We start from the raw sequence: 14403 nt of genomic DNA on the forward strand, positions 1-14403 counted from the left end.
ATAAACTGTCTGAATTAAAATCATAGAATCATAGAATGGTTTGCATTGGAAGAGACTTGTAAAGATCACCTGGTCCAACCCCCCTGCCATGTGCAGGGACATCTTACTAGAGCAGGTTTCTCAAAGCCGGGTCCAACCTGACTCTGAACACTTCCAGTGATGGGGCATCCGCACCTCCTCTGGGCAACCTGTTCCACTGTCTCACCACCCTCGTCATAAAACAAATCTTCCTTATGTCTAATCTAAACGTACCCTCTTTCAATTTGATAGAATCATAAATAATAATAAACCTTCCTTAGAGCTAGATTATTCCCAGCTGTATGCTACGTGGAGTTTACACTGTTCTCCAAAGTCTCTGGTACTAACCACTGTCAATGACAGAATATTGGAACAGATGTTCAGCTTTTTGCCCAGTATGGCATTTCCTCTACTCCCAGTTTCATTTTTAGACCTTATTATCCATATTTTCAGACTTCAGAAATATGTGTTTTTACTTGGGTCTCCTTTAGGATTATTTTCTTTTTCTTCCCTTCTCTATTTTATCATCATTCTTCTTTCAGCATTGCAGAACTTCAATGCATTTTTAAATTACATTCCTGTCTTTTTCTCATTCTTCTCTTTCTTGATTCCTCTATTTTCCCTGATGATGATCTCCTTTTTTTTTTCACATATACTTGTCACCCACTTTCTCCTCTTGGACTCTTCACACTTTCTCCTCTGTGGAAGTACACCTCTGTCTCACACCTCCATTTCTGCACACTTCTCTGGTATTTTTGATTCCCTGCAGAGGTGGTTCTACACGTTATTCCACATTTCCTTGGAACAGAGCACAAAAGAGTGAACAAGGGGGAAAAGGGAGCCAGAGAGACCTGTTCCTTTTAAATACTTACCCTGAATCTGTGGCTCTGAGCACCTTCCAGAAATGTGGTGAATGAGATGATAAGCATCCGCTCTATATGGCTTCTTTCCTATTCTTTTTTTTTTTTTTCCATGGATTTTTTTTTTTAAATTTATTGCATTCTGTACACTGTTGTTCATGAATACTGCTCTTAGAATGGGAGCTTTATGCTGGAAGCTTTATACAAGTTGATGATATAGACTGAGACCAACTCTTGACACTCACTGACAAACAAACAGTACTTCTGCAACATAATTGAAATAGCTCTAAAAAAAAAATGTTTTCAGAAGGCAGTGCTTAAGGATTAGATTTTGAGGAACAGTATAGTTTATGGAGGAAACCAAGTGCTGCTTGTCCATGAGCAGACGTTCTTGCACAGATTTGTGGTAGAGATTGCTTCCTGGCATTGGACTTTTCAAGGAATTTACCTTGGAAAAATTAAGAATCCTAGTAGTTTCATGAGTAAAAATCTCTATACTTTGTATAGGTTAAAGGATAAAAGATGACAGAACTAGAGACAAAAAATTGTTGTTTCCCTGACATATGAGAATATTGAAAATAAAGCTTTCCCAGAGTGTATTTCCAAATGGTCATAATATAGTTAAATTCTATATGTATTTTCATGCAGATGGCCAGAGGCATATTCTTGATGCAAGGCCATCCTTGTGCTAAATTTAAAATCTCTGCTTTGAAAGTGTAGCTCTATTAAAACAGTTCAAAGTGTATGTTATCAAACACACTTAATATAAGCAAATATACATGGTTTTCTCCAGTCATTTTCAAAAATGGTCAAAGTATTTCAGCTGAGATTTTGTAAAAATTGCAGTCAGAAATTTCCTGATGTAGAAATTTTTAGCTCAAGTCATTGAAGCTTGACACTGCATAACTAAAGTGGAAATAAATATAATAAATACATATAGTACATATAAGAAGTGTGAATAGAATGTGGTAGAAAGTGTGACAAACTTACAAACGTAGCAATGACCAACTGCCCCAACTGTAGAGCATTAAGAAACAAATTCATATTCTGGTGTTAAGTTTAAAGATGCTCCTGTTTTATTGTCGTGACCTTTTATTAGCAGCCTATAGCTGGTCTATTGTTATGCACGTTGTGACAGAGTGTGCATACTGCAATGAAGTATAGATGCTCTTCAGGTGTAGAATGCAGTATTTACTATTTCCATATTTAGATACAGGACAATTTTTCAATGACATGCCTTGTAATTGCTTAATCAGAAAGGTTATATAAAATAGTTTTAGCAGTAGGGGGGTTTCTGATTAACTAATAATGGAGCAAACCCATATCACAGACTATTTTGATCATTTTGCCTTGATTACCAAACATTAGCCTGAACTTTTCCAAGAAACATATCCAAGTTTCTAAGTCTAATATTTATTCACAGTATAGAAACACTATAAGAAATGACAGTATTAGCCTTCCCATACTGTCTTGCCAATTTGTTTCATCCATGTTTAAGAAGATCATTCCACTTATCAGAAAATTGACCAATACTTGAGGGTATGGAACACTGCCAGCATAAAAGGTGTTTAGGCTCTTGAAGTACAGTTTTGTTTTGTTGTTCCTACATCCATAGACTGTATATATTTTGACATACTGTAATCCAATAGCAAGATTAGATATGTCAGCCTTTAATCATGATTGATGTTTTATTTATATTGTATTTTCAAACACGAAGTTGTTTAAGAGTTTAGCTATGCACTTTGAAGCATATACAAACACACTTTCCTGTAAAATAATCTATTCCTTTTCCTATTCCAATAGAACCAGTGTTGTAAAGAAAAGTGCTACTATATAACACTTAGAGAGAGAGAAAGTAGATGTTACAGCAGCCCGTGATTCAGTTTCTTACAGTTTTAATGCTGCAAAATTGTCATTAAATATGTATTTGTTTACTGGTCTAAAATTTACTTACACTATTCTGAAAGAAATTAGAATGGCCACGAGAGTAGTTCATTAATCTTCTAAATGGACTCTTCTACTATTTGCTGCTGTCTTGATAAGCAGGTAAGCCTCACTTGTTTGAAAGAGGAATGCAAGTGAAAGGTATGAATACAGAGATTTGTTTATTATTAGAAAAAGTAGAGTGTTTACTATAATAGTAAGACTGGTCTTGCTTATGGAAATTTTAGTATAATTTGTCTTGATTTCTTTACATTTAACTTTGTTTTGTACATATAAGAAAAGATACAGTACAGTTTTCTGTTCAATAAAAAATATAGTGCATTTGAATAAAAACATGCAATCTAATCTATTTCATGGCTGGTAAAGGGAGCTGGTAAATCCTTTTGAAAATGAAGAATAAAATTATTTGTATCTACATCTACCTTTGTACTCGAAAAGCTGTTGAGTAGGTTGTCTTTCTATCCTTAAAAACAGAGATATAGTAATCTACAGAAAGGAGGACAGGCTCACAAGACTACATTTTTTGGCCTAAAGGATCTTATAGGGTATATTAAATGACAAGAAATACATCTACCATCAAAACCTCACCTGATAAATGTACTTAATCTTCTCTCATATAGTTATACAATGTTTTGATTTACAGATCTAAATGTTCTAGTAAACCTTGAGTGCACTGACAATGCTGGGGTTTGTTCTGCTGAACTCAAAATACATTAATTTGACACAATACATTCTGAATTACTCTAAAATATATCTGTCTATTTTATCTTTGCACAAGTCAAAGAGTTTATTATATACAGTGCTAAGAAGTCAATTTAAAGTAGACTTTTCAATAGAGAAAAAGAAAAGATGCTTCATTTGAGGTAAAAAAAACTGAATAGCAAGAGGAAAGGCTCTCAAAGGAGAAGATGGAAAGGCTCTCAAAGAAGATGCAAAGGCTTGTTGATCTTAACAATAGGATCAAAAGAAATGACAAAGTTTTTTTCTGAATACTTATATCAGGCTTTTTTATTGTTTCATTATTCATTATCCCTGTGTAGAAAGTTGCAGGAAAATAACTACATCCAGATTTTCCAAAAGGACCCAATAGGAATTCAGTACTTTGTTCACACTTGTTTGGAAATTAAAGGACTCTACATTTCTTCATAGACGTTGGCATAAATAGAGCACTTGATCCATGTCAGCATGTCAGTGTGCTAACTAATCTGCAGGCGTAGAAGAAACGTACATCAGATCACTTCCACTCACAGACTCTTGGAGTTTGGAAGTTCAATCTGGTCTGAGCCCTTCTGGTTGTTAGAGCTCTTTTGAGAATATGCCATTTATCCCAGAGCAGGTTCTCAAAAACGGTTTCCAAACATTTTCAGATTTTGTGTGCAAAAACCTTTGGAAATGCCTGTAAATTCTTCTTCAGAAATGTGTTGATTTCTCTCTTATTATTCTTCTGTTTCCCACCCCGTGCAGGCTGCCAGGTTGGACACCCTTGCACACCTCTGGTACTGTACCAGGAACTGCTGGCTCACATACTGTAGTGCCCCTTCTCCCTTTGTGATTTTAAGAGCCATTAAGTGGACTTCAAGAGCCACTAAGTAGACTTTTAGGTGTGATTTGAAATAAGTACCAAGGGTAGGATTTGTACTTTTGCTGGCATGTTTGACAGTCATCTACGTCTGCATTTCACTCTTCTCCGCTTCTAGCTTATGCCAACCCAGTCATTTTCAAGTTCCAAGCACACCGCACTGTGTCTTTGTCAGAAAACAGTTTATACAAGTGGATGAACTGTGCTTATATCTGATTCCTAAGTGTGAATAATGAATTCTAATTCAGTGTCTTTTTTTTTTTTTTTAGTTTATCTTCTTGTTTTGTTACACAATAATAATTACTCGTGAGAGTTAAACAAAACTGCACATACTTATTTGAAATGGTACTGCTGGTGTCCTGATTATATTTAACAGTATGCAATAAATCTGGTAAAACAGAAGTGCAGTCTTTATGTATTTAAGAAGAAAAAAGTGTAATCTCTGCCTGCTGTCATGACAAACTAAGCAATTTACTAGCATTTATATCCAGTTTTATTTTTCTGTAGAATCTGTTAATGAACTTCAAGATGCAGGTCCCATCACCCATTTAAAATGTGTCTATGAGTTAATTACCTGGTAATACAGCTCTCCTACTGCAAAATATCTAAAGATTGTTAGAGCTGGAATTTTTATTTTCTTTGAATATCTCATCTGTCATCATGAACAATAAGCTTTTACCTTTCCCTTTAACTAACTTAAGGTAAGCTATGTTTTTTTCTTGGCTCTTCTTCATGATGGGAGTGCCCTGCCTGCACATTCTAGTGCTCTGCGGGATAGAGATTTTAACCATGAATCAGAAATCATATAGTAGGTATAAGACATGAAATAAAATCAATACATTTTTCTGAGGCATGTCACTGGTTAAGTGACAAAAAATATTCTGATAGTCACTGAAAAAGAAAAGTCAAAGGTACATTTGAACCTGTCAGTTCAACACATTCCTGTTATCCCTTTAGGGGATATCATACAACTTGACACCAACATTTAAGCTTTGAAAATTATGAGCTCATCTATTTCAAATGGGATGTCACATGTTCCCAAGCCTTTGCCATTACTTATAATGGAAGACAGGATGATCACTTTTGTCACATATTGATAGTGAATAAGATCTTTCTTTTTTCTTTTCTTTTTTTCTTGTTTCAGAATGAAGAACAAATTTTGGTATTTTGAATTTGGCACTTCGGAAACTTTCTCAGCCACCTGTAAGAAGCTGCATGAATCTGTAGAAATAGAAGTAAGAAACTAATTGTTGCCTTTCTCCTTGAAATGTCACTAGTTTGGCTGAAATGCAGGGAGCAAGGGTGCAGAATGCCTGAATCCAACAAGGCAAAGCAGTGCACATCCTTTCGACCCTATATTCCAAAATATTATTTTTATCATGTCTATTTGTAGTCTAGCCCTGCACACTGGAACAAAGTTCAGTTTGATGATTAGTGAAGTCTTAATACAGTAGACAAGGTCAAGAGGTGAAATATAACATTAGAAATCAATAGGGAGTGTGGCTAGGTCAGATGGAAAAATGAAAGACTGTCGGAGGGAGTGAGAGCTGCTGCAGGATTAAAATAAAAAAAAAAAATCTTATTATTTCTAGGTCCCAAGTTTTTATAACCTTTAAAACTCAATTCCCTAAAATTGTACTTACTTTCCTGAATAAAGGTTAAAGAATATATATTTTTTGGAATCATTCCCCTTCATTAAATAGCTTTTCTCTCTGCACAAGGGGTCATCTTTCCATTATACATCGAACATTAACTGAAAGACACAGGATAGTTACAGACAAAATAGGAATTTAAAATAATGTGCCACTGCTACTTTGATGGCCATTACATAAACTGTTTGGGGGGGCTGATATTTATAAATCAGTAAATAAAAAATGTGAAATGAGTGAAGGTACAAACCTGAGAATTTAGGTTAAATAATGAAATCATTTCTCAAGAGGATTATGGTGCCTTTCCTTTCCAATAGTAATGAGAAACAGCACATCTCAATGAAGTATTTGTATAGTAGCATGAGGCACTTGGAGAGGTATGGTGAGAGCTATGAGATTCTGGTCAAAGCCTCCTGAAAGGCGAAGGCTGAAATGATCTGAAGGGACCATGGGTCTGGTAGTAGAACAGTAACAAAGACTACTGAGACTGAAACTGTAAGACCTGTGGTGCCAGACTTGCCTGATATGCTGTTATGTTTCTTTTTAAAGTGGAAACATGCTCCATACATGTTAGATTAAAAAATTAATAAAAATCCCAAACAACCAAATAAAACTCCTGGGAAAAACAAACCAAACAAAAAAAACCCTTGCTTCCCAAGACGGTGCTTCACACATCTGGGTTTAAGTACATGTAGCCTGAAAAATATTTGATTAGTTATTAGAAGAAATGCTTACCTGATTTGATTTGATTTTAATATACTGCAAGTTAAATGTACCTTTTGATTAAATACAAATTGAAGAGCAGGCTTTCCCAAGAAAATATTTCTATCTGGCAAAAAATCTTATATAACCTGTAAGATGTGATGATCTTTAACCATCTAATTGTAACCATTGAAAGGGTGATGAAATGTTAACATACCAAAGCAAATAGTATGCATACAAGTTTGTGATGCTGCTGATACCAGTTGTATAATTATTACCAATTCATATCAATAACACTATTATTACCAATGAAGTATTAGATTGCCAGTATATTTTTGTTAATATTCACTTCATCTATCCTGGTCATTATCATTAGTCCTACAATTAGGAACAAAAATCATAGGGGAAATAGTTTCGAAAATGTTTACACAAGAAGTGTTAGGAGGTAGTTATTTACAGATTTATTTAGAATGAGTAAATTACATTAAATGAACAATGCTTGCCAATATGCTTGTATCTAATGTTTCTTGTTTGTATGTTATAAACAGTTGGGAGTAGCACTGTTTTCATCTGATTTTTAACCTGCTGCCCCTTGCTTGGGGATGTTGCTGTAAATGAGAGGTTGGTGTACGATACCACATTTCACTCTGAATAAAATGCACAAAGAATGAGTTTGCTCCACAGCCAAATTTGAAGGAACAAAGCCCATGAAGATTAAGGATCGGTATCCCTGAGCTGGGAGACAGCAATCAAACATTCTGTGGGCAAACCCTATATTTGATTTCTATCCTAATTAAGCTTGGCTTTCCTGATATACGATCATGTCTCTTATATTCTGTATATTTTCTTCTGTGTGAGATGCAGAACAAAGTTTGGACAGTAAATTCTTATGTTATCCAGAATAAGATGTGCTTTTATTTCCAAATTGGGATCCAAGAAGTCGAGGAGAGAAACATAGGCTCTTAAGAAAAAAAAAAAAAGGGCAAAATTAAGTATTTATTTTTAATAATAATGTATCAGTAAATGAGGCTTAAGACTTTACAGATTAGAGCACTTACACTTTATTTTCACTTCAGAAAAAAAGAAAGGTGTGTGAAGTGTATTTAATGAGAGTAGGCATAGATCCAGTATAAATGGAGATGGCATGGTCCATACCTGCAGCACTGTAAAAGCATTGTGGGACCAGAGGAAACCTACTGTACCACCTGGTATTAATGGGTGGGGGAAAGGAGTGTAAAGAATCATGTATTCTTGCATGATATTGCACTTGGTTAGACAGCAAAGCCTTCGTCTGAGCTGTTTTCAGGCATGGATAATGTTCTCAACTTTGAGACGATCTGAAAAATTTTGGTCTAATGAATGAAGTGTAAAAGATGATCCCTGCAAAGGGACTGAGGCCAGGAAAGAAAGCAAAAAAGGAAAAGAAGTGCCAGTATTTATTTCTAATCTAGGTAGGCACGCTCCGCATTTTAAAAGCATGCTTTTGTTCTTGGCAGCATCATTGTATTATTTGAAAGAAAAAAAGAAAAAAAAAAAAAAAGAAAAGGAGCAGAACACATCTGTGTTTTGTTGTTGTAGTGTATGAATGTGTTAGGACAACGCAGAGGTGCCTATAGCGCAAACTTCTTGTCTGTGTATGAACAAAAGAAATCCTCCTTTACTAATTCAGAAAGTTCCTCGTCACTGTGGGATTCTGAGGCCTAGTCAAATAATTGTCTTAGTGTACTACCTGCTGTGTTCAATATTGAGTGAAAATGGAAGCCAGACCCTGTGCCATCCTATTTCACAATTCTTCTTTTATTTAAATAATTCCAGTCAGTTTGGGGGACGCCAGACCTTTATAAATTAACAGCAGGGAAATACCAAAGGTGTCAGATTGCATATTTATCATCTTTCTCGTGTAATACTTAAATATGTATTAAGAAGTGACTGACATAAATTAGGCAGATTTCAGAAGCCACAGGCCGTGGCTTGTAGAGGACCCCCTTCTGCTTGACATTTCATCCTTGTCAAAGATCAAATTATTTTAATTTAGGCTGCAAATTATAAGGAATGAAGACTTCTTTGTGGGAATTCCCTCTGGTAATCTGACTTTTGTTGTTACTGCTGCTTGTCAGTGTGCAAAAGATATAATATGCATGCAAATAAGGTTAAAAAATATGTACTATCTAATTATCCAGCCAGTACATTCCACTTGAAGACAGTGGGAGGCCTGACACACAGTATGTGTTTGATTCATTGAGGCCTGCAGGGTATTTACACAAGATTACTTTTAATTATGAAATTAATATCTGTTTATCTAGAATGTATAGCAGTAAGTGAGCATACACATGAGCAGAATTTTTAGTAAAATAAATCATCTTAATATTTAATACATAGAAAATATAGGGGGGAAAAACAAATTTGCTTCCAAAATAACAGTGAAGACCCATGACTTTTTTCTTGTAAGAAAAGTGTGATTAAAACGTTACACTTTCAATTACAGTAGTTGCCACAACTGCCAACTTACTTCCAGATATGTCTTTTGACTTTAAAGGTTTCCCTATATGAATATAATCCACAGGTTTAAAATTTAATTCTTGAAGAGCAAATATGAAATGGAAACCTTAATGTTGAAATTGTTCTCTCTCCAGATTTACACTCTTAGAAGAATTAAGAGGCAGAATATGCCTGATAATACAGTTCTGTTTTGTGATCTCAGAAAGTTTCAGGGTAAACAAATAATTACATGCAGTTATTTTTGAGTTGTACTTTCCTTTTCTTCTTGAAAGCTGTGATAAAGTTTTAGGCAGAGAGGAAAAAGTGCCAGTGACCCACAGAGCAGCAAGCTGCAAGATGTCAGTGGACTGTTACTGAAGCATGGTTAATTATTTTTCCAGTTTTCTTCCTGATTATTGTGTATTGGAATTACAAACTAAGACCCGTAATCAGTTTTAAATGCATGACTGGACCCCCTACTGGCTTTCAGAACATTACAGGAGCAGAATCTAATGTTTTAAAAGTATGCTGCTATACACTATAAGGTGCGTGTGACTTGCCAGGGTGTCTATATAATCTAGCTATGTTGTGAGGCATGAAGCTAATCCACCTCTAGTCAAGGTACAAGTATATAAATCCTAGGAACTTTGGCTGGTTCAGTGAATTAATAAGTAGAACTGGATGTTTTGCCTTCCACCTGCAGGTTCAACTATAGTTATCTGAAGTTGGAGCTTTTTTCCTTCTGTGGAGGTTCTTCAGTATTTTGCTGTTTTATATGGGTTATGAACTTCCCCTCATCCTAAAACAACGTGGGTGGGGAGGAAGACTTAGCCTGAGTAAATTATAGTATATGAAGGCTAAGTGTGTCCTATCAAGCTAGGTACATCTCATCTGATGTGTGTCAGGTGAACTGCGTTTGCAAATGTGGTAGGCTTTTGCCACCTGAGAAGATGCTGCAGTTTGTTACTGAACAGGCTGGTAGGTTAAGGTCCCTGAACCATTCTTCTGGAAGTGAAAATTATGGTCCCTTTATAAAATATAATTTGAAGCCAAATTTAGCAAAGGAATGTACACGTACAAAATGCTTCAATGTCTAATGTTGCTGTAGGAAGCAGGAGAAATACAGACTAGTGACACAAGGTGCCCTACAGTAATGATTCCATCACTGAAGGGACTGTCCCACAGAGTAAGATTTCTTCTGTGTGTCCAGTAAGTCTTGGAAGGCTTTTAGAGCACTGATGCCTTTTCTTTAGCTCCGTATCCTGTGTTTTCCTTTGGCAATGCTGCATATTTCAGAGAACTGGCTGATGGAAGTTCTGGGCTAAGAAGTGCTGTAGCTGCATCTGCATTTTGCTGTACCCAGTTTTACTAATCTTACCTCTCAGTAGGAGTTATTAGTCAGGCATAGCCCTATGCTAATGTGCCAGTTGTGCCTTTGGATTGAAACTAACATCGGTGTGATGTTCTGTGCTCTCAGGGCCCGCTTAGACTCTTTTCCATAAAGCTGTATATGCTCTGTATGTGGGGACTTTTATATTCAGTTTCGTGTGGAAGGAATTTTTGTAGTATAGAAATTTTTGTAGTATAAACATTTTTCTGCTGATAGCGTAGTGAAGCTACAAATATATTTCACTTGGGTCAATGAATAGGTATCAGATAACAAGACTCTACCAAATGGTCCCACACTTAAGCAATCAAGAGCTGAATAGGAATCATGTTTTGCTTTCTGAATGAGGATCTGTTCCTATCTCATATCTTCTTTCCAGATACAAGTATATATCTTGCATGTAAACACTGAATAAACCATTAACAGTGTTAAGAATGATGAATTGTTGAAGAAAAATATCTGATAGGTAGAACATTCTGATTTTTCTTTCTCTTTTACTGCTTTCTCTCTCTTTTTTCCCCTTTCCTTTTTTCTCCTTGCTAATCAGTGTGATGGAATTCAGCTAGACTTAACCAATATTTCTCTGGAAGGAATTGCTATTCTGAATATTCCGAGCATGCATGGTGGATCGAATCTTTGGGGAGAGACAAAGAAAAGACGTAGCCACCGACGGACGGAAAAAAAGAGGTCAGATAAAAGAACCACTGTCACAGATGCCAAGGAATTGAAGTTTGTATGCCAAGGTAAGCTTACAGATTAATATAGGCTATCTGGCTCCATACAGTCAACTCAGTTGTATAATTGCCCTTGTATTGCCTCTTGTCAAGAAAAAGGATAGATGGTTCTTAGCTATTTCTTTTCTTGTGCATTTAGCTTTTCTGATGGGAAGCACTGGAGCAAAGGCATAAACAAAGACGTGCTGACAATTACAGTCTATATACTTGCAGACCTGCCTCGAATGTTACCTGATAAGCACACTAAGCACACCATGTGGCACTGTTTGCTACTACGATATTCAGTCTAGAAGTACCTGGAGTTTTTGGAGTTGGAAAATGCTTACTGAGCATTTATAATGCTTCTTAATGTCAGTGTGCATAAAACTTGGAGATAATCATGCCTTGTTTCTAACAGACTTTGGCCTGAGGCTGTGGAAAATTACTTCAGAGTAACAAGAGCAAGCTGTCTATACATTTTATGTTACTATACTGTGATGCTGTAAGCAGTCCTTGAATGCATTGCTGTAGCTTGCTTGCATGGGTGTGATCCACCCTTTCAGGGCTCTTATGCTTTCCTGGTGATTAGGAGCATTTGCTCCATAAATTTTGACAATAATTTTTGAAAAAAACTACAGTATATAGTAATCTCTATTCTGCTTTGTCAAATCTGAATACTATGCATTGTAACACATCACTGCTAGTCACAAGTGCTAGTGACTATAAAACACTGTTCTGTTCACACCAAGGGATGAACAGACTAGACTTTAAAAACTTTTTTTTTCTTTTTATCCTATGGAAAAGAGTATCTCCTGCTTCAGACTCTCTTCCTGCTTCTCCTTATTCAGACTGAATAAAGATCGGGACTTTAACTATCCGATGTTATTGTGATCCTTTGGGATATCCTATTGTTTACATTTCAGCAGCAGTAATTTTTAAGTCACTAGTTATATCTTAGTTAATTAACGTGTATTGTAGTTTTAATCCAGCTAACTTATCTGGATGACAAAAGTTTAGGAATAAAGTAGTTTTCTGTGGCTTGGAGCTTGCAATAGGTACTAGAACTCAAAATTTCTGTGTGTTTTGGCAATTTGACATGTGTTCTCAGTATCTCAAAGTAACTTACCTATATGCTCTGTCAGCTGAAGTCTTATCAGTTGCTAAACTTCTGCGTACACTACAATTTCTGTATTACGTCCTGATGTTCAAGAGATGGAGGCAGGCTATTGGGTAATGGACTCACCAAAATTTTTCCCTTTATGTTGCTTCTGAACATAGGGAGACAGGACATTTCACCCTTTTGATAGTAGCGAAACAAGATGTTATAACCTCTTTAATCATTGAAGTCATGTATATATTTGATACATACGTAACAGTAATTTCAAACTACTGACTATGTTTGGTGTATTAGAAGGGCATTGGTACACTCCATTTCCATTTTACCAGACAGGAAAAAATAATAATAAAAATATTAAAGACTGAACAGAAAATCCTACATTATCTGTCAAAGTGTTCATAATGCAAACAGTAAGCACCTTACTTCAGAAAAACTAGTCTCATGACTTAGTTTCTAATCACTTTATATGCATTGTGAATGGAAGTAGCTTCAACCAAAAGGCAATTTCAAAGCAGAGATTGACTTCTCAATATCTTAAACTGGAACAGCTCTATCTTGTCACTGAGTACATGGATAGTATTAGTGGTTGCATCTACAGTAGCATTTTAGTGCTTAACAGGAGTACATTTATTGGATTTCCCAGTTGTCCGTGTTTATTGCATTCCAGTTTGCAACACTGAGCAGTCTTGAGCATGCAAACTGGGTTCCTTTTAAATGGGGGGGGTGGGGGGTGCAGGCAGGGGAGACATACTCTGACTGCAAATGGGTGCTCAGTCCATGGAACCAGGTTAAAACAACTCAAAGTAAAATTCCAAAATGAGCGTGGTGTGAACATTTGAGAACCAACTGATTTGCTCTATGGATCCACTCCTATTTTATACTGCAAAGAATAGTCACTTCATTCTGCTAGCTAAGATAGGCTCTCAGGTTAGAGTGTGCTTCTTCATCTCAGTATTCAAGATTATTGCTGAATAATGGAATTCAATCAATTTTATGTCTAGGCTTCTCAAATAGTTTTGATAAATCTAAATCTACCCACTGTGGAAATAACCGACTGCCTGTCACATCTAAAGCACTATGATTCCTTCACTAGCTTTGTACAAGCAAATCCGAGAGCCCCTGTTGTCTAGCTGATTGTTTTCTTAGGCACATTTGGATTGTACTTTTTAGTTTGAAGAAAACATTTTACAAAATGTTAATGTCTGGTGCAGAAATAGGTATTGCTGTATTGAGAACCGTGGTAAATACATACCTGCTTGTTAACTTCTGTTTGTTTATTTACTTATTCTGAATAAATATTCTTTCAGTTCATTTTATGTCCAAATAAAGCATCTAATCACTTGAGAACTAAACACTGCACTTTCTAGGAGACAGTAATCAAACATCCTCATGTTTGCATGCCGATATATATATCGGGTTTTGGTGTTGGGTTTTGTGGTTTGGTTTGTTTTTTTTTAAATCTACTCTTCTTATATGGGACTTCTGAGTGGCATGCACATTTAATTTTAGTCTTTTTCAATTGCAGTGCAACTGTGGGTTTTTTAACTGTGTATCAATCTGTATTCTTGTTGTCTCTCTGCTTTTATGGTTTTATAACTTGACCATAAATACGTGAATTGAAGTTTAGTATTCAAAGTCTGAGCTCTGAAATAGGATACTTGCATGGACTAGTGAAAGCTGTCTCCTCACTCTGGGTAGTTTGTTGCCCCTGAGCACATTGCGTTGCTCCTCTCGGAACAGCCCCGGGAGGACTTTGAGAACTTCCAAAGAAAAAACCTCTGTGAGGTCCTCCTGCTGTCCTCCCCCTGCTCTTGTGTGTATCACCTAACACAAGCCGTGTACATGCAACATGATCATCACTGCAGGAAAAAGGGTCAAAGTTCTGCCAAGTCTTTTTTCTTTCTTATATATCTGTACAATTCAGGGAAGGTATATTCCTCTGAGTCTATTCCCCTC

General features: G+C 36.1%; 1 protein-coding gene across 11 annotated transcripts in view; it reads left to right on the forward strand.

Moving 5' to 3' along the window:
* DGKB (diacylglycerol kinase beta) overlaps window positions 1-14403 on the forward strand; it is a 494094-nt gene that overhangs the window by 404112 nt on the left and 75579 nt on the right. For all 11 annotated transcript variants that reach the window (XM_087773968.1, XM_087773975.1, XM_087773980.1 and 8 more), the window contains 2 exons: window positions 5546-5636; window positions 11165-11360. In XM_087773968.1, coding sequence (XP_087630094.1) covers window positions 5546-5636; window positions 11165-11360 — 287 coding nt within the window. The remainder of the gene's footprint in view (window positions 1-5545; window positions 5637-11164; window positions 11361-14403) is intronic.

The sequence above is a fragment of the Nipponia nippon genome, unplaced genomic scaffold (genome assembly GCF_047370975.1).
Source record: "Nipponia nippon isolate SJK-2023a ecotype South Korea unplaced genomic scaffold, ASM4737097v1 scaffold_1, whole genome shotgun sequence".
Classification (NCBI taxonomy): Eukaryota; Metazoa; Chordata; class Aves; order Pelecaniformes; family Threskiornithidae; genus Nipponia; species Nipponia nippon.